The sequence below is a fragment of the Natator depressus genome, chromosome 1 (genome assembly GCF_965152275.1).
Source record: "Natator depressus isolate rNatDep1 chromosome 1, rNatDep2.hap1, whole genome shotgun sequence".
Taxonomy (NCBI): Eukaryota; Metazoa; Chordata; order Testudines; family Cheloniidae; genus Natator; species Natator depressus.
The window spans coordinates 197,003,408-197,029,164 of record NC_134234.1 but is presented as its reverse complement, the minus strand read 5'-3'; the positions used below and the strand labels follow the sequence as shown (position 1 = coordinate 197,029,164).

The 25,757-nt window shown below is 44.6% G+C and overlaps 1 protein-coding gene across 1 annotated transcript in view; it reads left to right on the top strand.

The window, feature by feature from the left end:
- LOC141999913 (coagulation factor V-like) overlaps window positions 1–25,757 on the top strand; it is a 58,849-nt gene that overhangs the window by 14,541 nt on the left and 18,551 nt on the right. The window contains exons 6-13 of the mRNA XM_074973797.1: window positions 4,430–4,607; window positions 6,002–6,104; window positions 9,868–10,079; window positions 11,106–11,256; window positions 12,478–12,690; window positions 14,517–16,548; window positions 19,021–19,195; window positions 24,705–24,941. Of these exons, the coding sequence (XP_074829898.1) occupies window positions 4,430–4,607; window positions 6,002–6,104; window positions 9,868–10,079; window positions 11,106–11,256; window positions 12,478–12,690; window positions 14,517–16,548; window positions 19,021–19,195; window positions 24,705–24,941 (3,301 nt within the window). The remainder of the gene's footprint in view (window positions 1–4,429; window positions 4,608–6,001; window positions 6,105–9,867; window positions 10,080–11,105; window positions 11,257–12,477; window positions 12,691–14,516; window positions 16,549–19,020; window positions 19,196–24,704; window positions 24,942–25,757) is intronic.

The following is a 25,757-nucleotide window of genomic DNA, read 5'->3' as shown; positions in this document are numbered from 1 at the left end:
TTTGAACTCTGCTGCAGGTATGCAGGAAGCTGCCCCTCCCCTTAAAAGCCCCATGAATTTTTGGAATTCCATTTCCTGGTTGCCCAGCTTGGAGAGCTCACCTAGCAACTGCCTAGCTGACCATGCTGGCTACATGTTGCAGACACACTCCTGCCTGTACGACACAGGAGGTGTTGGATCTCCTGGATCGTGAGGAGAAGAGGCTGGTCAAGAACAGCTCCAATCCATCTGTAGAAACTTAGCTATCTACAAGCAGATCACTTGGGGCATGGGAATTGGACTTTCCAGAAGTTTTCACAGACACTGCAAGGGTTGCAAAAAAGTTCAAGCACAAGAGCCAGCTACAATATAATGTGGTGCCTGTACAACATAAAATGCAAAACATACCAGTTGCAGTGAGACAACCACTCAAGGAGGAGATGCTGAAACGACGCAAGGCAGATATAATTGAACCAGTTGATTCATCAGAATGGGTTTCTCCTGTCATTCTCGCCAGGAAGTCTGATGGTGCTATCCACATGTATGTGGACTTGAGAGATTTAAATTCCAACATAGCTGTGTATTGTCATCCTCTATCCAACATCAGAGAAATGCTGCTCACCTTGAAGGAGGCAAGAGTCTTTATGACTCTTGATTTATGCTCGGCTTACCACCAGATCCTCTTAATGGAAAAATCCCGCAAGTACACAGCTTTCATCACTGCAGAATGTGTTTTCCAATTCAAAAGGCCTCTGTAGCACCAGTATTCCAGAGAATGATGCCTGCAATCTTTGGCGAGAGAATGCGTGTTACTTACTTTCAAAATGACATTCTAGTGAATGGCAAAGATGAATCTGAACATGATGGCATGCTAAAAAAGGTTCCAGAAAAACTTGGATACAGATTTACCATTAGCAAGAAGAAATGTCAACTCGGTACCAACTCAGTGACATGTCTAGGGCATAGAATCTCTCAGAACGGCATACAACCAAAACCAGACCTAGTGAAAACCATTTGTGATGCACCACAGCCTGACAAAAAACACAAACTTCAGTCCTCCTTTGGATTATCCAAATACCATTCAAAGTTTGTAAAGAAGTTTGCTCTGAAAGTAGTTCTGCTGAGTCATCTCCTTAAAAAGGACATGTAAGGTTTGAATGGGTTGACGTCTATAAGAACAGCTTTAACAAGATCAAATATGCACTGTCCACCATCCCGGCTTTAAGACCTTTTGATTCTGTGAAACAAACAATTGTCACAAGAGAAGCTTGTGAGTAAAGTCTTGGTGCTGTCTTGACTCAGCTAAAAAATGGACAGGAGTCACTATTGCATTTGCCTCCAGAGCCCTGACTGATTCTGAAAAATCTGATTCTGTCTCTGCGAAAGAAGTTCTGGCATGTTTCTGGGCAGTAAGACACTTCAGAACTTACTTATGGGGTGGTGGGAGATTTATCTTAAGATCTGATCATAAACCTCTTTCACCTTGATTCATCACATGAGGTTCTGGAAAAGCAACTCCAAGAATTGCCAAATGGGCCACCAAACTAAAGGACTTTGATTTGCTGACAGTGTATCTTCCAGGAGTCAAAAACACCACTGCAGATTCTGTCTCGCCTGCCCATATCTTACCATGAGGGTGCAATAGAGAAAGATGATGAAGAGATTGTCCTTGCACAAATCTCTGCTACAACTCAATCTCAGAGTGGGTAACAGCCATGAGAGAAGACAAGGTAGTTCAGGAATGTGATGGGGTTGCTGTACTCACCGCTGGATGGCGCCGCTTTGTGGCTGTCCTGGAGATTAGCTCAGTCAGGCCGATGCCCCTCCCAGCAATTACACCCTGTCCGTTTCTCCTCTGCAGCCCCCCTCTCACTTCCAGGAGCTGCAGCGTCCTCTTTGTGACTCAGCCCTCTGGCTAGGTGACTATTGTGGTTTCCCCTTCTAGGTGCTGGAGTGTATCAATGTTCCTGCTCTCCAGCAGTCTTCCGCTTCATTAGCTCACGGTGCCACTCCTGCAGTGGGGGAACCTGGGCCCATCCTTTACTTCAGGTTCCGGCTCAGGGACCCTCTACACAACAGCCAAGATCAGTTCCCTGCACCTTGCTGCCTTTCCCTGAGCCACTTCCATACCTCCTGGCCTGCCCCCATCCTCTGGGTTTGCCAGTCTTTTCACTCCCTCCTCCCAGGGAGTAACCCGAGGCTACCTGCCTCTGTAGCCCCAGCCACATCTCCCTTCTCCCAGAAGTGACTGCACATATCTCCCTGCTAATTCCCTGTCTTTTGTAGAAGCCTTGCCTCTCTCTCACAAGTGAGCTTCTCTCTGATTAGCTGCCTCCAACCCAAAGCTCCCCTTTTGCAACCTAATTAGCTGATTGGGCCCACCTGACCTAATGCAACTCTTGCCGTTTCAGTGTGGGGAGCACACCCCATCACAAGGACCTAAAGACTTACATAGTCAATGGATGGTCTTACATGACAATGACACCAGAAGACTTGGAACCATATAGACATGTATCACATGAGCTGTCCTTTGTAAATGAATGGGTTTTGAGAATTGACCATCTTGTTGTGCCTACACTTGTGAGACAACGATTAATTGACCTGGCAGATGGAGGACATATGGGGATGAGTCTAACCAAAAGACAACTGCGATAAGACTTCTGGTGGCCAGGGATGGACAAGCAAGTTGAGGAAATAATCAAGACTTGCATGGCTTGTGCTAGAAGTGATATGTCACAGAAAACCTTCAGCCTCCTTCTCACAACAGTTCATTATCCCAATTGTCCATGAGAGAAACCGGCTCCTGACCTAATGGGGAGCATTTAAAGGTCAGCCTGTTACACAGAGGTTTGTCCTAGTATGGTAAACTATCATTCAGATTGGCCAGAAATTACATTCACTGGAAAGGTTACAGCTGAAATAGTAAATAAGTTAAAATCATCAGTTTTTGCCTGAGAAGGATTTCCCAAGGAATTGGTAACTGACCATGGAATGCAAATAACTTCTGCTGAAATGCAACACTACCTCATTTGCAATGGTATCAAACACAAAACATTTTCTTTATACCATCCAAGAGCTAGTGGTCTACTTGAGAGAATGAACAGACTGGTGAAAGAAAGTTTGCAACTTACTAGTTTTCAAATGAGACCAGGGAAAGAAGCTTTACATGAAACACTGTTTGCTTATGGGACCACTCCACATTCAACACCAGGAGCATTACCCTTTGAACTGTTAAGAGGACACAAGGCTGGTAAATGACTTACTACCTGTCAGGGGCTTACATGTTCTCCTTTTTTCAACCAAACCTTCTGATGAAACAATTTGTGAATGTGTTAAGAACAAACAGGAGAAATAAAGGCAGTGTGTGTATTGTAAGGTGCTAAACCTCACAAATTTGAAATTGGAGCTCTTATTCGTGTGAAGCTGTCATACAAAGTCAAAAAAGAACGTTCAAGATATTCCTTTCCTTTGCAGATAATAGAAATATGAGAAGATTCTGCTGGATTAATAAATCAAAAGAAATAGAACACTTCAAGACTGTCCGCAGTTCATCAGCCAGCAGCTGAAGAAGAGAATGCTGATTTCCACCTTGGACCAGAGAATGCTGATGACACCAATAATAATGATGGACAATTTATAGTAGTAGGAATTGCTCCACTACCCAGTCTTGTTCCTGCCTCTCTGGGTATTAGGAGAAGTGTGAGACAAAGGAGACTGCCTGAAAGATTGGAAGACTTTGTTACAGGACTCAAGTGATGGTCTGGAAGTGACTGAAGTTTTACAGGTTTCAGAGTAACAGCCATGTTAGTCTGTATTCGCAAAAAGAAAAGGAGTACTTGTGGCACCTTAGAGACTAACCAATTTATTTGAGCATGAGCTTTCGTGAGCTACAGCTCACTTCATCGGATGAAGTGAGCTGTAGCTCACGAAAGCTCATGCTCAAATAAATTGGTTAGTCTCTAAGGTGCCACAAGTACTCCTTTTCTTTTTTTGAAGTTTTACAATGGTTATTCTAAAGGGGAAAGGTGTGTTGCATCTAGTTAGATGCAGATAGCTATCCCAGTGTGTGTTTCTAAATTTGTTACTAGCTGGCTCCTGTAGCTTTGAGTTCAGGAATTACAATTCCCAGGATGCAGCAGGGGACAGGGAGGATTGAGAGGAGAAGGAAAGGAAGAGAGTGAGGGGAATAAATCTTACCTTTACTGTTATCACGCTTCCACAGCCTTTCTCAAAAGGGTTCAGGTACTAAACAGCCACAGCTCATGGCTAAAACACAACTTCTTACCTTACTTCATGAACCCTACCTATTCTTAGCCATCATTGGGAATTCCACTGTCTTCGAAACCTTGGAAGGGGCTTCTGCCATTTCCCGTGGAAGAGTATTCTATGATCTAGTGGATCTCATCATTAAGAAGATGTTATTGATACTTTTTGCTTTTTTTTTTTTAAGGCAATATAAAGCTCAGTACTTGGACAACTTCTCAAATCTCATTGGGAAGAAGTATAAAAAGGCCGTTTTCAGGCAGTATGAAGATGCCAACTTCAATAAGCGTCTGGAGACTCCCCGGCCCAAGGAAATGGGAATTCTGGGCCCTGTTATCAGAGCTCAGGTTAGAGACACAATCAAGGTAAGTGGCAAGGGCCAAATACAAAGACTGTATGTACTGTGGTGTAAATTACTGTAAATGCAAAATAACTTACTGTAAACAAGAAAGAGCTTGTGTTGTATTCTTTGTCAAATAAGGTGTAATGATACAAAGAGTGGCCATATTTGAAGGTATGAGCACAAGGGGACAGAATTAAGATTAAGTTTGCAATCTTATCTCTGCCATCCCTTACTTTGAGTGCTGGGTTTATCAATCTACAGTTTGCATTGACACTTGCTTTTTGTAAAGAATATTTAGAATAGTTGGTCCAAACCCTCAACTCCAAACACACCTGAACTTTGGGGAAGTTCGGATCTGTGTCTGAACTTAAGGAACCCATAATCTCTACCTCTTACTGTTTAGCTGTCTCAGACAGGGGTACTCACCCTTGAAAGCTGAAGAGCCACTTTGATGGGAATCATCAAATGAAGCTAGAGAGCTACACGGTGCTGACAGCATGATGTTGAGATGTTATGCTGTATAATAATGGCGTGTCCCCTGGACTTGCCGCCATCGCAAATTGATACATCCCAAAGCCGCACAATCCTTAAATGCCATGATGATTTTGTGGCTCTGGAATTGAATTCAGTGCAATGTTTCTTCTCTCTCCATCTGGCTCCATCCTCGAGCATTTCTCTTCCCTCTCTGTCCTCCTTGGCTCCTAGAAGCTGGGAAAGGGATGGGAAAGTCTGTATCAGTAAAAGCTGGGAAAGTCTGTATCAGTAAAAACAACAAAGAGTGCTTGTGGCACCTTCAAGACTAACAAATGTATTTGGGTATAAGCTTTCATGGGATATAACCCTCTTCATCAGACACACGGAGTGGAAAATATACAGCACATGAAAAGATGGCAGTTGCCTTACCCCCCACTTGGTAAGGCAAGTCCCATCTTTTCATGTGCTGTATATTTATACCTGCTTACAGTATATTGCACTTTATGCATCTGATGAAGTGGGGTTTATCCCACAAAAGCTTATGCCCAAATAAATTGGTTAGTCTCTAAGGTGCCACACAGACTCCTCGTTGTTTTTACGGAATCCCCGTGATTCCAGTCCATGGCTAGCACTCTCCATGGCTTCGTGTGCCTGGCCGTGTGGGAAGTGCTCCTGAGGATGGCATTCTCATCAGCCGCCTGAGACCAGGCAGCACAAGAGGAATCCCAATCAGTACGGTCCACAAATGTTCATGTTGCAGTAGAGCTTCATGATATCCCCAGATTTTTTTTAATATCCCCAGATTTTTCTTTTAAGGAGCGTTTCTTCCCCTGAGCACATTCAGTGCTGAAATCATGCAAGTTTCGCTCTCCCTGGGATTTACCCAGACCAGGATTCACTGAATGCTGAACTCAAACTTTCTGCATCTCCATATCTACGTAGATTGTGTTCAGAAATATGGCCAGTCGACCCTACAGCATTTACCTCCATGGAGTGACGCTTTCAAAAGATGCAGAAGGAGCCACTGACCCCCTGGATTCCACAGGTCAGAAACTGTTCACATTTGCACAATATCGAAAGTGTGACTTTGTGTAGGGTCTCTCTTTGCCTTTAGGAGGTCATGTAACTGATTAGGGCACAGGAGTGGGAGTCCTGGGTTCTGTTCCCAGCTCTGCCGCTGACCTGCTGTGTGATTTTGGGGAAGTTGCGTCTCTTCTCCGTGCCTCAGTTTTCCCCATCTGTAAAGTGGGGATTATGATAAGTGCCCACTTTTGTAAAGTGCTTTGAGATCTACAGATGAAAAATCAAATGTAAATATTGCTAAGCAGCACTATTATTTAAAAAATGCCTGCGTGGACGTGGTCCTCGACTTCAATGAGCTCATGTCAGTTTACACCAGCCAAGGGTCTCGCTGACGTAACATAAGAACGGCCATACTGGGTCAGACCAAAGGTCCATCTGGCTTCGTATCCTGTCTGACAATGGCCGGTATCAGATGCTTCAGAGGGAATGAACAGAATAGGGCAATTTCCAGTGATCCTTCCCCTGTCATACAGTCCCAGCTTCTGGTAGTTGGAGCATGGGGTTGGGTCCCTGACCATTTTGGCTAATCGCCATCGATGGACCTGTCCTCCATATTCTTATCTAATTATTTTTTGAACCCAGTTCTACTTCTGCCCTCGCAACGTCCCCTGACAATGGGTTCCACAGGTTGACTGTGGGTTGGGCAAAGAAGTACTTCCTTACTTTTGTTTTAAACCTGCCGCCTATTAATTTCCTCGGGTGACCGTTAGTTCTTGTGTTATGTGAAGGGATAACTAACAGGTCCCAATTCACTTTCTCCCCACCAGTCATGGTTTTATCATATCTCTGTCATATTCCCCCCGCCCCCTGCCACTTAGTTGTCCCTTTTCTAAGCTGAGCAGTCCCCGTCTTTTTAATCTTGGCTCGTACGGAAGCTGTTCCATTCCCCTGATCATTTTTGTTGCCCTTCTCTGCACCTTTTCCAATTCTGAGATATCTTTTTTGAGACAAGGTGACCAGAACTGCACTGTTCAATGTGTGGGCGTATCATGGATTTATATAGTGGCAGCATGATATTTTCTCTTTTAATATCTATCCCTTTCCTAATGGTTCCTAACATTCTGTTCACTTTTTTGACTGCTGCTGCACATTGAGCGGATATTTTCAGAGAACTATCCATGTTGACTCCAAGATCTTTCTGTTGTGGAAACAGCTCATTTAGACCCCATCATTTTGTATATATAGTTGGGATTATTTTTTTCCAATGTGCGTTATTTTGTATTTATCAACATTGAATTTCATCTGCCATTTTGGTGCCCAGTCACCCAGTTTAGTGGGATCTCTTAATGACGATTCACAGTCAGTTTTGTATTTAACTGTCTTGAGTACTTTTGTATAGCTGCAAATTTTGCCACCTCTCTGTTCACCCCCTTTTCCAGATCATTTATGAATAAGTTGAACAACACATTTCCCAATACAGATCCATGCAGGAACCTGCTATTTACCTTTCTCTGCTGTGAAAACTGACCCTCTATTCCTACCCTGTATTTCCTATCTTTTAATTAGTTATGGATCTAGGAGAGGACCTTCCCTCTTATCCCATGACTACTTACTCTGCCTTTGGTTAGGGATTTGTTAAAGACTTTCTGAAAGTCCAAGTACTGTATCTTCATAGTCTTTGCATGGCTAAATAGTAATGGAGGAGAAGAAATATTAGGAAATATTAAGAGGCATAGCTAAGGGAAAAAGAGAGAGAAATGTTTTCTGCTGTGATCTGAAATGAAATGGGGCTGAGAGATACAGAAAGAGCAGCAGGAAAAGTCATCAACAGTGGTAAGACTGTGTATCCGCAATCTTGGATAGTGAGGTTGCTAGTGCTGGGCAAGCAAATGAGAGACTACACAGAAGTTAAGGGCTATGAAATAATCTGTAGCCAGCCCATGGAAGGGTTTAAAGAAGGAAGAGGGGACACTTTATTTCCTGATTCCTGTAAGGAATGGGGGAGTCAGTGGATTTGTTCAAGAACCGGAGAGATGTGACTGCACGTCGTTGTATGAGTCAGACAGCAAGCAGCATTCCCAGTGGTTTGCAGTCAAGCTGGAAGGGCGTATCACGTGGGGTCTGGTTCTGTTCAATGTCTTCATCAGTGATTTAGATAACAGCAGAGAGAGTAAATTTATAAAGTTTGTGGATGATACGAAGCTGGGAGGGGTTGCAAGTGCTTTAGAGGATAGGATTAAAATTCAAAATGGTCTGGACAAACTGGAGAAATGGTCTGAAGTAATTAGGATGAAATTCAATAAGGACAAATGCAAAGTACTCCACTTAGAATGGAACAATCACTTGAACACATACAAAATGGGAAATGACTGCTTAGGAAGGAGTACGGTGGAAAGGTGATCCACTGTGACCCCCAGATTAAAGCTAAATATGAGTCAACATTGTAACACTGTTGCAAAAGAAAGCAAACATCATTCTGGCATGTATTAGCAAGAGTGTTGTAAGCAAAACACAAGAAGTAATTCTGCTCTACTCTGCACTGATTTGGCCTCAACTGGAGTATTGTGTCCAGTTCTGGGCACCACATTTCAGAAAAAATGTGGACAAACCGGAGAAAGTTCAGAGAAGAGCGAAAAAAAAAACGATTAAAGGTCTAGAAAATATGAGCTATGAGAGAAGATTGAAAAAATTGGGTTTCAGTCTGCAGAAGAGAAGACTGAGGGGGAACATAAGTTTTAAGTACATAAAAGGTTGTTACAAGGAGGAGGGAGGTAATTTGTTCTCCTTAACCCCTGAGACTAGGACAAGAAGTAATGGGCTTAAATTGCAGCAAGGGAGGTTTAGGTTGGACATTAGGAAAAACTTCCGAACTGTCAGGGTGGTTAAGCACTGGAATAAATTGCCTAGGGAGGTTGAAGAATCTCCTTAATTGGAGATTTTTAAGAGCAGGTTAGATAAACACCTGTCAGGGATGGTCTAGATATTTCTTAGTCCAGCCATGAGTGCAGGGGACTGGACTAGATGACCTCTCGAGGTCCTTTCCAGTCCTTTGATTTTATTTCTGCAGCATTAACTTCAACTGATTAGATGCTGTTTTATGGGTGATTGTTTGGTAAAGGAAGAATGTAGTGAGTAGCAGGCTTGTTATAGAAACAGAATGGAGCTGGTTTTAGCCACGACGTAGGCTAGAGCCAAGGCAATTCCTTCTGAATCTGCCTTCCCACCAGTGTGCAGTTCACTGTCACAATTAAAATGTAGAATTTTCTGCCTCAGATATGAACAGTCCTTGTTCAATAATTTTTTTGTCCTTCTGTCGTGCCTTTCATCCATGGATCTCAAAAGCGATTTACACCCATCATTCATTTAGCTTCATGACAAGTCTCTAACGTAAGTGGTATAATTCCCGTATAGCACATGGGACCTTCGCAGACAGAAAACACAGTGACAACACGTTTTGCATTCTGCAGTGGACACAGAGCATGTCTCCAGGCTGTGCTAGAGCTTTGGACGGTCCAAGGCTGTAACTTAATAGCAGAGCATAGTTAAGTTCCTTTCTGCACTGCAAACAGGAACTCTGTTGTAAGCCACATGGGACAACGATGCTGTATCTAGGTCCCTGTACTCAGTTGTTTTTGAAGTGTAGATCTGCCCAAAATACATATTGGACTTCAAGTGCCTGAAGGTGCACTGACTTCATCGGAGCTATGCCAATTTACACCAGCCATGAATCTGGCTCTAAGTTTGTAACTCCTATTAATGTTTCTCTCTTTTTATTTCTTCTTCAGACAACAGCACCCTGAGTAAAGCAGTTCAACCGGGGGAAACCTACACATATAAATGGAGCGTCGTGGACACCGATCAGCCCACCGCACAGGATGCCCAGTGTCTAACGAGATTATATCACAGTGCTGTAGATGTAACCAGGGATATAGCCTCTGGACTGATTGGCCCACTTCTGATTTGTAAAGGTGAAGCACTGAACAAGAGGGGTGTGCAGGTATGATCATGTTCTGCAACCTCTGAGAGACAGACAGAGAGAGAGGCGCCTGTCCGTGTGTGTTGTTTGAACTACAGGGGAATTTGGTTTCATTGATTGTTCCCTTAGAGAAAAGGCCTCTAGAACTGAAGTGGGATCGGATCACTAGGCTTCTGCAGAAGTCAGTCGAAAAACCTGTAGAATGTAATGAGGTATGAGATCCTTTGGATAAGTTCTTTGAACCACCCTACAGAACTCACTAGTTGGGACATTAAATTCTATAGGGTGAGTCAGACAACCTAAAATAAGGGGATAGTTTTGTATTAAATTCTATAGGACTTTTCTATAAGGGCTGCTTGCAGTGATAGTTTTTAGCTGCGTGCTGGCATATATGGCCCCAGATTTAGAGTGCTCGCTGGGGCTTTCATTTAAAAAGATCAGGCTGCTAGTGATTTCTTTCATTGTGCTTTGTTTGCCAAGACAAGAAATTGCAAAATCCTGGTTCTAGACACCACCCTAAAGTTTGATGGTATGCAGGGAGAAAGGGAGGAAGTTCTGACCCCAGTCTCTGATAGCTTCTGACCCCAGTCTATCATAGGTTTAACCTAGGTCTGGCAACCCCAAACTTTGGGGATCCAGAAGCATTGCAAGGGGGTTGCTGGGAGAGTTCTTCTTCCACTTCCCCTCCATGGGGCCAAAGGAAGGAAGCTACTTTACAGTGGCTCAGACACCACGCAGAAGTGAATGGAAGCAGTGACTTCAGCCCTTGCACATACAGCAACAAGTGGGCCACTAGGGGGAGCCCAGCTCATAGCAGCCATGCTAGTAGCTTGTCCAGTGTCACCCAGTGAGTCAGTTGCAGAGATAGGAATGGAACCCAGGAGTCCGGAACCCTAGTCCCTTGCTCTAACCACTGGACTGTGCTTCTGTTCACTTGAATGGAAATTTTGCCTCTGGAGGGATGGCGAGATTAGGCCCTTAATACACCCCACTATGTATCCGTTAGCTGCTTGCAAAACTTACCCTGCCATGTCTGCTGTCTTTCAGAACAAGGCGGATGCAGAGCAGCAGGCCGTGTTTGCCGTGTTTGATGAAAACAAGAGTTGGTACTTAGAGGATAACATCAAGGAGTACTGCAACAACCCCTCCAGCGTTAAAAGGGATGATCCCAAGTTCTACAGGTCTAACGTGATGCACAGTGAGTGGGAAACTAGGCCCAAGTTTGCAAAAGCTTGTGTGAGCGCAAGTACCCAGATGGGTGCTTATTCTGAGGTGCAAGGCAGGCATGGGGATTTCCCAAGTGGCAGAAACTGGCCTCTGAGATTGTGTGCTGAAGGATGAATGTGTGCTGAAAGCACGAATGAGCAGAGTTCTGGTTCTGGCTTCAAGGATCTGCTATTTCCAGAATTTCATAGGGCATGGTTCAGGCAACTTAGGCACAAACAAGCTCATCATGAGCCGGGCAAATGTAAATCGAGAAGGGGAAGTGACAGTGACCTCAGCAGCCCTGCATGGGCTTCTGGGCCACCAACTGCAGTCCATTGAGGCAGCACCTGGAAGGTGGGGGGTGGAGGTATCAGTGACTGTGGGAGATAGAGAGAGGTAGAGTACCTGGGTGGTGGGGGGGCGGGGGCCTGGTAAATGTTTGTGTAGAGCCTCGCAGAGGGGAATGGATACTGGGGATGAGTGGTTAGAGTGGGCTGGGGCTGGCAGGGTTCCTGGGGTGGTGACCAGGAACAATCTGTGATGCTGCACCTGTTTGCCCTGGGGTGGATGGGGGAAGGAATCAGGAGGGAAGTAAAGGGAAGGATGTTGGGAAGACTCTAGAAGTCAGCCAAGCAGCTGCATGCCTCGTACTGCATGCTTTTGGGTTTGGAGCAAGCTGCAGCTATTAGCATGGCACTAAGCAATTTGTAAGTGTTAATGAGTCTGTTAATTTGACAGTGGGGAGGGGGGCATAGCTGCACAACCGTGTGGGAGGCCTCAGAGCATGTAGTTCCTAGAAGCTGCCTCCTCAGGGCCACAGCACAAGGGAATCAGGAGGGAGCATGTGGTCCAGTAACACACAGGATAGCAGCGCAGCCAGAGAAACAGCTGATGCAACATTAGCCTCTTGGGTTTCCTCCAAATATATATTTGAATTCTTTCACTCTGAATCCAACATAGGGTACTAGGAACAGAGGTAAGGACATTTTATTTTAATATGTGATTTTTTTAACCTAATGGTGTGCCTTCAGATGAAGGTGTCTGGATTGCAGCCCAGTTTCATCAGAGTGCCAATAATCTTTCTGTCTGGATACAAAGATGTGTCAGTTCCATCCCTGATGTCACTCCATTGAAAGCATGAATTTGGCTTACCGTCTTGCACGCTGGTGAGGCCTTACGGTGCTGTAACAGCATATCTTATGCTTTGTTTTAGCAATAAATGGCTACATGTCTGACAGCACTGAAATCCTGGGATTTTGCCATCACGAAATTGTGCAGTGGCATGTCTCCAGTATTGGCACCCAGGATGAGGTAGTGTCCGTACGCCTTTCTGGTCACACTTTTTTGTCTCGAGGGAAGTATGAAGATGTACTGAATCTTTTCCCCATGAGTGGAGAATCGGTCACTGTAGAAATGGACAACGCTGGTAAGTGGCAGAACTGCTGTGCTTGTTTAATGATCTGCTAAGAGATTTTGTTTCTAGAGTCCATAAGGACTCATAAAAATAGAAAAGCTTTGTATAAAGTGCATACAAAATTTCAGCCCATCTACATCTTTCCCTAGATTACAGCAAGAGTGGTTGATACACATGGGGTATGTGTATGCTGGCAGCACATGACACAGCAGTGCTGTTGCATATGCTATACTTACTGATGAGTCTGTTTTGCTTTTGAGCACTCCCCAAAAAAGTCCTTACTGTGGCTCTAGTTGTATAACTGTCATTTGAGGCACAGTATTGAAGTTCTCTGTCAAAATCTATAAAAACGGAAAAATCTCCACATCTAAACCAGCAGGCCAAATCCTAAAAGCCATACACTGGGGCCGTGTTCACCCTTCTGCATTCAGAAAGGAACATCCTGACAGTGTCCCTTTTCCAGAGCAAGAGCGGCTTTTCCCTCTTACTCTGGCAGCAGAGGAAACACATGGTGTAGGGATCCCTGCGTCTGCTCTATTCTACTGTAGGATATGTAGCTTTCCACTGGTGTTAACCACCCTAGGCTGGTTAAAATGGGCTTATGGCCAAATTATACTGGTGTGACTGAGAAAAATGGCTGCATCACATGTCAGGATCTGGCCCACCAGTCCTTTAGGAGCGAAAGAATGTTGGAACGATCAGACTGGGTCAAACCAGTGGTCCATCTAGTTCTAGTATCCTGTCTCTGAGAGTAACCACTATCAGATGCTTCACATAAAGGTGGAAGAAATCCCACAGTATAGACAATTTTGGAATACCCTGCCTATAATGGAAGATTCTTCCTAATCCCAGTGGTTGGTTGATACCTTGAAGAAGGGTTTAGATCCCTTAATTTTTTATCCTGTTTAAAGTTCCTGTGAATGTTCTCCTTGTCCATGTAAATGGCTAGTTCTCTGGATCCTACTAACTTCTTGGCTCTAGCGATACCTTCTGGCAGTGAGTTCCACAGGCTAATTATGTATTATGTTTTTTTTTTAAAAGGAGAAATGTTTACTTGAAGCTGGAAACCTCCATCAGACTTAACAGAAATCTCCAAAGTTGTACTTTTGTACTTCTCCACCATTATTGTTTGGTTTTAGTATGTGATCACCTCCTTCCCTCCCTAGACCTTCTTTTCCAGTTCTTGTAAAATGTGCTCATTATTGCTGACTTTGGAAATAATGTAAGGAAAGCAATGCAATTCTGTCACTTAAAATATAGAGGAGGTAGCAAATTACACCTGGCATCTTTTTCAGGTAAAAGCCATTTTTTGTCCATCTCTCCCATGTTTTATTGTGGGACATGCCATGAAATGCAAAGAGCCTGGAGTCAATTGGTGCAGTGTGCCCATTTATTCTCATGTAGGCCAATCTAGAGGTCCAAATGTGGAATTTCACTGTCCTATTAAAGACCTTCCCCCCTCCAGAGGGTTTTAAAATATTGTAACATATCTGATTTTGAAATGGTTTAAAATGCCTGTGAGGATTTTTATTACGATCAGTATTCTCTCATCCATAGGTTTATACACATAACCCAAACTCCCAAAGTTTGGACCCCTATCTAAACCTCTTGTTTCCATCTAGTTTTGATATCTTATCTCCTTTTCTATCACGGGATGTACCAAAAACCTGAAACCAAATAACCCTAAATTTTAGGGAAGTTGAGATCCAGATCTGTCTCTGAACTTTATGGGTCAATTGTATTCAGTATTCATGATTTATTGCAACAGTTATGCCTAGGAATCCCAAACAAGGACCAGAGCAAGTAATATGTAGTACACTTTTTTTTTCCAATTGCAGGTACGTGGCTTTTTGCATCCTGGGGTTCCCCTGAGATGAGCCATGGCATGACGCTGAGGTTTAGAGATGCCAAATGTGAAAAGGATATAGATTATTATTCTGAGGATGACCTGTATGAAATAATAGTTTTTTCATATGAGAAGACTCTTAAAAATGTGCCTGTAAGCTCACCCCAAACTGAAGGAGAAACAGAAGAAAAAAAACAGCAATCTTCTGATGATTATGATTATCAAGATTTTCTGGCCTCAAGTTTGGGACTTCGGACATTTGGGAAGAAATCAATGGTCCAGGAAGAAATGCAGAATCTTACTGCTCTGGCCATAGATGAGAACTTTGGCACTAGCACTCAGAGGGCTGATGTGGCTCCTGGCTCAGATCCGCCATTCATGGAGAACAGTGGTACCTTGAACACTGATGAGGTCTTGGAAACTCAAAGCACTGCTCCTCTCCCAACCGAGGCTGGGTCCGTCCATACAAATTCCATGGTGGCAGCAGAAGAACATTCACCTCCAGTCACCACAACAGCAGTGAGTCCTCACTTGGCATCTAAAGCTGGAAACCAAAGTGACTGTGAAGCAAATTACAGTCAGATGTCAGGAAATTATGAGAAAACACTTGCAGGTGAACTACTGAGGACCAGGGAAGAAGCCCAAACAAAAGATGCAGCAGAACAGTTACCTGACAGAGGGGACAGCATGATGTCCTCCTCTGCAACACTCTATTCAGAGGAACCGCAAGTGGAAAGTTCAGGAGGAGAATACAATTTCAGTAGAAAGAGGGAAAGGCGAGACCAGCTGGAGACTACGTTTTACGCCGTTAAAAAGATGCGAGCCCTCTTAGATCGTATACAGCAAAACAAAAGTCTTTCTTCTCGTGGCAACACCAGTTCAGACAGAGCACCTCTTTCTGCTCACCATGCAAAGAATATCTCCAGTTCAGATATGTTAGGGACTGACCAACTTCCAAATGAATATGCTGAGGACAAGGACGTGGAGGAGAAAGAGGAGGAGGAAACCAAGAAAGAAAATGCTGAATTTCCCAAACATGCAGATAACTTGACTTTTGCTGTGGGACACAGGGCGGAAAACAATGAATTAAACATGTTCAATCTGTCTGATTTAGAACTACCCAAAGATAAACAAGAAAGAAATTTTACTCTAGTTTATGCATCGGATATCTTAATTCCTACTCGTAGCCCAGTGGTGGGAAAGGACATGTTGGGAAAGCTGTCGACAAGGGGTATGAAATCTCCATCTAAAATTATGAATGAGAAATGGAATTTGGCCTCTGGGAAGGAGAGTTATGGGATGGAGACAAATTCAGCTCAGGCAACTGATAAATTACAGAATTGTTCCAGAAATGCTACAATGCCTACAAGAGAGAGTGTATCCCTGAATAAGAAGAAGCAAGGGAAATTCAAAGGCTACTCACCATTTACAAAGGGTCATGGGAAAGTAAGGAGCAAGCATCCAACTCTGAAAGGGGAAGAGAGAAATGTGAATGGCACCTTGAGTACCTCTGGGACTCTCATCAAGACCCGAAGGAGGAAAAAGCATAATCAAAAGTATAGTAATCTCTCATTGACACCCAGAGGTGTGAGACCCCCAAAGGTACTTGGAGAGCAAAACTGCACATTTTTGTCCAGGGAGGCCAACCACACAGTGTCCCTTTGTGAGGCCAACAATACAGCATTGCCCAGCGAGGCCAACCACACGGTTTTGCCAAGCAGGGCTAACTACACGCTGACCCCAAGACAATTTAAGCCCATCATCATAGGGCTTCCCAGTGGGAATGGGGACTACAAGGAGTATGTTCCAGGAGGCTCTGACAGTGAGGAAATTGAAGATTACTCATATTCATATGCATACGTAGAATTCGATGACCCATACACAACAGACCCCAGATTCAACCTTAATAATGTCCGTAACCCTGATGACATTGCTGTGCATGATCTCCGCAGCAGAGGGACCACGAGGAGATACTACATTGCAGCCGAAGAGGTCTTCTGGGACTATGGAGGATTAAAGAAAAGGTTGGACCTAATTCTTCCTCTCTGTTGCCTCACACCCTGTTGCTGAATACCAGGCCACTGATTCAGATAGCTGTCCCACAGCAAAACTACTGTTGCTGAAGGATTAGGGGATTTCTTAATCACACAAGTGCTGTTCCATTTAACAGTCTGTAATGCAGCAGGTGAAGAGGAAGGAAGAACCAGTGCTTTAGGGCACTAGCCTGGTTTAACTCCCAGCTCTGCCAGAGGCTTCCTGTGTGACCTTGGGCAAGTCACTTAGTCTCTCTGTTCCTCAGTTCCCTGTCTGTAAAATGGAGATAAAGTCCTTTCCTACCTCACAGGTGCTTTTGTGGGGATAAATGCATTAAAGATTGGGAGGTGCACAGATACTACAGTAATGAGGCCCACATCAATATCTCAGCTTGGTATCTAAGTATGTGTGGCTGGGATGGTTTGGGACTCAGTCAAGAGAGAGCCTATAGGTTGCCAGTTTCAATTCATCTTGGGTAGGTAGGGACTTCGGTGGAGATTTTTCAAAGTGACCTAAGGGAATCTCAATGGAGCTGGGTGCCTTACACCCTTAGGGCCCACTGAAAATTCAGACCTTATAGTTCCCACCATCTGAAGTTTTATTCAGTCTCCAGTACAAAATGAGTAGTTTGGCTCTCAGTGCAGTTCCCAGCAGATAAGTATCCACATCATGCAAACCATCACCACCACAGATGAATCTAATTAACCCCCTGTTGCTAGTCTTAGCAGAGATCAAGAACTGATTGGACCATTGCGCATGAACCCCAAATTTGAGATGTTCACATTTTTTTTTGATTTGGAAAAAGTGGCTTTATTTCCCAACAGGAATTTGTAATCTGTTTTTTCTGAGAGCAATTCAACCTGTTAAAAATTTGAAATTTCAAATCAAACCATGCAAAATTACCAGTCATTGCATATTTCTGTGCAAAATCTGCCTTTTTTCCCCTAAATTGCTACCCACAAAAATATTTGTACAGCCTGAATTTTCATTGTTGCGTGATTTAGGACAGGAGCGGAAATAGTTTCACTACAGCAAATTCAGTCTCCGAATTGTGTATTTTTCAAATTGTATCTTCAGACTACTTGACAAACTTGTCTATTTCCCCCTTCCCAACTTTCCCCATGTAGGACCCCCTGCTTAAGCTCCACCTTCATTATTTGTATTTGCAAGAGTGACCAGAGGGCTCTGAGTTCTCAATGTGTAAAAATCCTGAAGCTCAAATACTGAAATGATTTGCCCTGTGTGGGGCAGATATTCAGCTGCTGATATAAATGAGGACAGCACCACTGAAATCAATGGTGCTGTGACAACTTCCCTCAGCTGAGGATCTGTCCCTGAGTCTTTGGAAGAGTTGAGAATAGAACCTACAACCATAAGAAACTGAATCAGCACTTAGAGTTTTGGTGAGACAATAAGAATCAAGCTCCCTCCCCCACAGATGTATTGGCTCTGGAGAGCTAATTGGTTATCAGCAATAATTCAGAGCCGCATGAGAAAGAGATGATCCCCAGGCCTTTGCTCTAGGCACTAGAGGAGTAGTGCTCTTTCCACTAAGGGTACATCTACACAGTCTGCGGCAGCAACCCTTCCAAGTGCTGGTCAACACACTTGGCCTTGTGCTAACACTATAACAATAGATGTGTAGACAGTTCTTTGAAATTGAAGCACCAGCTGGCACTTGGTCTCTGACTGCCACCCCCATCCCTAGACTTGAAAGCCTGAGCCGCGTCAACACAGCTGTTTCTAGTTCGGTAGTGCAAGCCCGAGTCTGCTGTGGGCTGTGTAGATGTACCTTAGGTGACTATGAGGGACTAAACTCCTATTTCTTCACAGAGCAGTTGCATTTTTAAATATGGTTGTGATCAGATGACAAATATGCAAAGGTGACACCTTCTCACTGAGCTGTCAGCACTACTTTCTCATGCAGCTCTGAACTGTAGCTGATAACCAATTACATCCTTTATTCCCAATAGCTCTCCAGAGCCGATATATCTGTGGGAGAGGGAGCTGGATTTTTATTGCCTCACCAAAACTCTTAAGTGCTGATTCAGTTTCTTATGGATGATAGTGAAAGATGTATTAATAGCCCAGATGGATTTTCAGATATTAGAGAAAATTTTCATCACTGGTGGTTAGAAAAACTATTTTAGGATTTCCAGACTGAGCAAATCTGGTGTGGAATCACTGAGGAGAAAAATGGAATGTAGTGATATCATTTTGTAGTCACTTTAATACCCTGGATCATACATTTTCAGGGTGAATCACTGACATTTGTGCTGATTCATTTTCCTCCAAAGCATTCCAACGGTAAATGTAACTGTTTCTCAGACTACATCTTGAGGGGTTTTTATGTGTAGGTCTCTAATTTTCATCATAAGATGTCAGTTTTTCTAATTCCATGATGTTTTTTTCCATTATGTTCTAATTCCATAATTTTTCTAATTCCATAATGCTCCCCTCAGCACAGTGAGGAATGACAGAACCAGCCATGATAGGGGCAACACCATATACAAAAAAGTGATTTTCCGAAGCTATGTGGATAGTACCTTTACAACTCGGGAGCCTGAAGGGGAATATGAAGAACACCTGGGTATCCTGGGTCCTGTTATCAGGGCTGAGGTGGATGATGTCATCCAAGTAAGTCAAGGCTTCAGGTATTTGGTGCATGAAGGTTTCTTACAAGGATCTGAAGGGGCTGAGCGAGAACTGGTTGAAAAATATCAGTCATTTTTGATGGAACATCTTGTAAAATTTATTTTTCTCTCAACTTCCCACGCAAAAAAGCTTTGTTTTTTAACACAAAACCAAAAATGGGGGGGGGAGATTTTTCAAAAACTGCTTTTAGTTCTACAAAAAAATTGCTCTTTGAAAACTGAAAATTTTCCCCAAAACTCAAGTAAAACATGAATTTTTTACTGAAAAAAATTTTTCAATGAAAAACCTGAAACAAAAATGAAAATGTTTACATTTGTCTGAAAAGTCATTTTTTGTCTTAAAAATATTTTGATGTAAAAATGTTGAGCAGTTCTAGTGTAAATGGAACTCACTGGTCAGTATGTGTTACAGGTCCCCCCTCTGAGCCAATTCTCAGAGGACTGGAGTTTTCACAGTCCCCCCACACTCTCAGCCAGCTATGGTAGCCACTCATGCTTTCAGTTCTGGAGGCCCTCACATCAATCCCGGCATGGTGGCCAAGATGCCGGCCATCACATAAATGCTAAGGATGACGGGGAAGCAATAAAAATAATAAATACAATACAAGGGATTATAGTTAGTAGTAACGGGAATATTACAAAAGGGCACACTTCCTGTGAATGAGATCTTTGAGGCGGTGGAATAATCTTCCCCAACACCACCCCCCTTAAGGGACCGATACTAGTTAAAATGCCGGGGTCTCCAGGCTTCAAACGATGCAGCTCCTGCCATGATGCCATGCCATTTTCAGATGGACACTCTTTATGCGTACACTGCCTGGGTGAGGGGCATATTCCCTAGAAATACTCCCACTGCAGCAACCTGAAAGCCAGAGCCCAGCGGGACAGGGATCTCCGGCTTAAAATGATCTTGATGGAGAAGTTCCTCCAGCCTGAGGAGGACAAGCAAACAGTCTCTTTGGGTGCTCCTCAGGATGGAAAAGGAGACCGACCCTCTGAAAAACCAAAAAAATGGGCTCAAACGTCTCCACAGAGAGGTCTGTGAAAACAGAGGCGGTCTCCTGCCAGGACGCTGCCTCCGATGCCATCTTCCTCTCGGGTCAGCACCTATAATGCTCCAGGCACCTCTGGCACTGCCGAGGTCTGAGCGAGAGAAACGGAGTTGAGGCATCGACAAAAACGTGCCTCCTCTATAGCACCGAGCTCACCAGAACAGGACTTGGCACCGAGTGTCTCAGGCAACACGCCTGCACTGACAAATCAGTTGGTGCTGACTTCCATGGATGTACCCTCCTATGGCTTTCCCAGTGCAGTGGGCGCATTGGGAACCCTGGAGCGCATATAGGGGTCAGGGTTCTAGACTGTCCACAGCACACAGATGTGAACTGTGCTCTAACCCAGCATCTCCCACACCACAACCCTTGGAGACACAGGAAGGGGGAGAGGACACAGAGCTGGGCACAGACCATGGTACATCTCCTGTGCGCAATTCATCTTTCTCCACAGATGAGGTGATTATGCCCCCACCGCCAACCTCAGCGGATGACTTTAAATAGTTTCAAGAGCAGTTTGAGAGAGTCGCGCAAAGCCAAGACATCCCGCTAGAGGAGATAAAGATAAACGAGCACAAGCTGGTACAAATACTGCAATCTGCGTCTACCTCCAAGATTGCCCTTCCCATCAACAAGGCCCTCTTGGATCCTGCGGAGACAGGCTGGCAGACACCTGCCTCTATTCCACCCACCTGCAAAAGAGTGGATAGACAATATTATGTACCATCCTAGGGGGCAGACTTTCTATTTGTGCGCCCACCTCCTAACTCCGTAGTTGTCGAGGCAGTAAATCACCATAACAAACAGCCACAATTCAAGGTTACACCCCATGACAAAGAACACAAAAGACTTGACTTCTTCGGACGCAAGGTATATTCCTCCGGTGCCCTTCAGTTTCAGGTGGCCAATTATTCTGCACTACTGGCCAAATACAGCTACAACAACTATGGGAAACTTGCCCAGCTCACCTCTGAGCTACCAGAAGAAAAACACACAATTCCAGGCCATCATCACCAAGGGCCAGCTCAGATACAAAACAGCCCTTCAGGCAGCATTGGACACAGCAGACACGGCAGCCAGAATGGTGGACACAGCCACCGTAATGCACCGAGCCTCATGGCTTCCATCCTCGGGGATACGAAAAGAACTCCAGACAAAAGTAGAGGACTTCTCTTTCGACCGGGAACAACTCTTCTCTCAGAAGACAGACAAGGTCCTTTATTCAGTGAAGGATTCTTGGGCCACGCTCCGCACTTTGGGGATTTACAGCCCCTCTGCAAAGAGAAGGAGATACCAACCATCTCAGAGACCTAGAGACTCCTCAAACAGGCAACAATACCAGCATCAATGATCACAACGCCGGTGACAACTTCAGTCTCTGGCGCCGACTTCTCAGGCAGCACCTCCAAAACCGCAATTTTGAAAAGTTGGTCGAGGGTCTGAACGACCTCCCTCATGAAACAGCGCTCACGTCTGACCCATCCCCAATTTTTGGCCATCGACTCCAGCTCTTTTACCACATCTGGGCCACCATAGCATCAGACCAATGGGTGTTGGAAGTTATCAAGTCAGGATACACTATTCCCTTTACCTCCTGCCCACCTACCCTACCCCCTTCCCTGTCCCTTTTCAGGGACCCTTCTCACGAGCACCTACTACAACAAAAAGTCAATCATCTTCTATAACTAGGTGCCGTGGAACAAGTACCACTACAATTCAGAGGGAAGGGATTCTACTCCCATTACTTCCTGACCCAGAGCGGGGGATGGAGACCCATCCTGGATCTACAGAAGCTCAGCAAGTTTTTCAGATCCCAAAAATTCAAGATGGTCACATTGGGTATGATACTCCCAGCGCTGCAACAGGGGGACTGGTTTTCAGCCCTCAACCTTCCAAGATGCTTATTTCCATATCACCATTCATCCTGCCCACAGGAAATGTCTGTGATTCACGGAAGACGAGAACACTTCCAATGCGGAGTACGACTGTTCGGCCTATCCATGACACCGAGAGTCTTCTTCAAAACTCTAGTGGGGGTAGCGACTCATCTGCGCAAACAGGGGATTATGATTTTCCCCTACCTGGACAATTGCCTTATCAAAGGCCCAACTCTACGAGACACAATGGATGCAGTCCGGTCCACTATCACACTATTCTGGGAGCTGGGTCTACAAATAAACGAACAGAAATAACCATAAACCCAGTCGAACAACTAGACTTTATCGGGGCACACCTCGACGCCATAGAAGCCAAGGCGTCATTACCCTTTACCAGATTCACAAACCTCATCTAAGAGGTACAAGTCAGTCCTCAAGTTCAGGCTCACACTGTCCTACAATTACTAGGACACATGGCAGCCATGATGTTCATGGTATGGCATGCAAGACTGCATATGCGAAGTCTACAAGGTTGGCTAAGCATGGTATACATACCAAGCAAACACAACCTACACAAACGGCTCACAGTTCCACCAAATGTCCTCAACTCATTACAATGCTGGACAAGGCCACAAAATATCTGAATTGGTATCCCTTTTCAACAGAAACCCCTGACAACAGTGATCACCACAGATGCCTCACTGATAGGCCTGGGTGCTCACATGAGTCAACACACAATACAAGGCAAATGGTCTCCAGGAGAGACTCCCACTGCACATCAATTTGCTAGAGCTACGAGCAGTCAGCAACGCCTGCAGACACTTCCTACCTCATATACGGAACAAATCCATTCGAATTATGACCAATAATATCGCCTGCATGTTCTACATCAACAGACAAGGAAGAGCTCGCTCATATTCCCTATGCACAGAAGCCATGAGACTTTGGAATTGGTGCATACAACACAACGTAAACATCTCAGCGTGTTACCTGCCAGGCTGTCAGAATGCAACAGCAGACATGCTCAGCAGCTACTTCTCCCAGGATCACGAATGGGAGATGAATGGAGAGGTCCTGAGTTCAATCTTCAAATGGTGGGGCACTCCCACCATTGATCTGTTTGCATCCCCAATGAATTGCAAAAGTGCAATGTTCTGCAATGTTCTGTCCTCAAGAGCAGGACTGGGACTACGGTCATTAGGGGATGCCTTCCTCATCAGATGGGAGGCACAACTCATGTGTGTGTTTCCACTGATACCAGTGATATCACACATGATACACAAGATCCGAGCAGACAGGGCCAAAGTTATCCTTACAGTCCCGACATGGCTCAGGCAGGCATGGTATCCTTACCTGTTATGCATGGCAATATGCACCCCACGAGCTCTCCCTCACCGGTCAGATCTGCTGTCTCAACACAACAGTCGCACTCTCCACCCAAATCTGGAGATACTCCACCTACAGGCGTGACTCCAGAATGGTTTCACCATGATGAAATAAAGTGCTCGGAACAAGTCAAAGGTGTTATTAAACAGCAGGAAACTGACTACGAGAAACACATACCTTCAAAAATGGAAGAGGTTCTCCGCCTGGTGTCAAGGAAGACACTTGATGACCGATTCAGTTGCACCACCATTAATCTTAGAATACCTACAGGAGCTGAAAAGCACTGGCTTAACGATGAACTCGATCAGAGTCCATCTTGCTGCCATTTCAGCATTCCACTGAGAGATCAATGGAACTTCGACATTCACACACCCAACTACAAAACGCTTCCTCAAGGGTCTCCGAAATGTTTACCCAGACGTGCGATGACCTACACCAACATGGGACCTCAACCTGGTACTGAAATGCCTCACCGGACCACCATTCGAACCCTTAGCCACCTGCTCATTTTCTCTAACTTCTTTGACCAGGCTCTCTGGTACATAAAGGGAACAGATGAGTTACATAAAAATCAGGAGCAAGAAAAGGGGGAGACAAAAGCCAACCCTAATCTTGGAACTCCATCCTCAGAGTGAGGGAGAAAAGACAAGCTCCTTGCCCTGGCAGTCCGCCTCTGGAGTGAGGGAGATGCATACTAGAGAAACTCCCATTGACATCAGTGGGAATTACATACACTGGGATCTAGTATTACTGTAGAACTAGCTTGTGCCCCATCTAACACAGCCAGCCAGGGGTGTAGAAAAGAATAAAGACTCCCTGTCCCCCTTGTGCAACCCATTGTACGCCTGCCTGGAACGGGGGTTCTCCCAGGAATGCAGGGGCTGCTCCCAACTTGCTCCCTCTTGGGAACAATGCTGGAAGGGGGGCAGGGAGTAGGTGGAGCCATTACCCTGCTCCCCACATACTACTAGCTGTGCACAGTCGAGTTTGCTGCACCTCGTAAAGATGTGTCTCGAGTTCCACTCCCCACCTCCAACCAGGCACAATCTAGCCCATAATCAGTAGACAAATCTGAATCCTGAATTTGTATTTACAAAGTTCATAGGTGTTTTATGCCTGGGGTCTTGGTTTAGGCCCAAATCTGCTAATCAAGCATCTGCTTGTATTTATTTTCTAGGTTCATTTTAAAAATCTGGCATCCAGACCATATTCCCTCCATTCGCATGGGCTTTTGTATGAGAAATCCTCTGAGGGAAGCAGTTATGAAGATGAGTCTCCCGACTGGTTCAAAAAGGATGATGCAGTTCAGCCAAATGACACCTATACCTATGTATGGTTTGCAACCAAGCGGTCTGGACCTATGCAACCTGGAGCAGCCTGTAGGTCCTGGGCCTATTACTCCGGTGTAAACCCGGTAAGGAAATCTAAGCAGAAGGGGGCTGGAGTCTGTTGGATAACAGCTACTATGTCTTGTTGCTGAAATACTGGCTTCACAGCACTTTGCATTGCTTCCTATTCTTTTGGGCCTGATTCACCACTCTCTTGTTCCTCATCTAATCATTTATGCCTATGCAAAGTGAATATAAATTGCTGCCACTGGCATGAGTGGATGGAGAATTCTGATTTGGTAGCATTTCCTACCCGCTTTGCATAGAGTTCAGTAACTACACAAGGCAATGGGGAATCAGGCCCTCTACCCCAAATGTAGGGCCTGATCCAAAGTCTTTCTGTTGCGCTCAGTAGACTTTTGGATCAGGCCCTTAGTTGGGAATATAGCATAGCTGAGAGAATCTCCCAGCCCCCATGTTTGCAATGTGATGTGCAAATACATCTTGGATCTGGGTTCCTCATCTGTAAAAGGGGACCTTTACCCAACCTTTATTCATTAATTAAGTCTTACTTCTGTACCTGATAAATTGGTTGAAGTAATCATTCAAACAGAATAATAAAAGATCTGGAAGATCATGGTATGATAGGGTCTATCCAGCATGGTTTCTGTAAAGGAAAGTTGTGTTGCTAATCTGTTGGAATCCTTTGACTGTGTCAGTAAAATAGCGGATAAAGCAGAATCAAATGGCATATTTTATGTACACTTTCAAAAGGCCCTTGACAAGGTCACGCACAGGAAGCTACTGAAGAAAGTAAGTAATCATAGAATGCAAGGCTGAGTATAGTCATGGATCAAATGCTGGTTAAAAGAGTGAATAAACAGTAAGATTAAATGGACAGT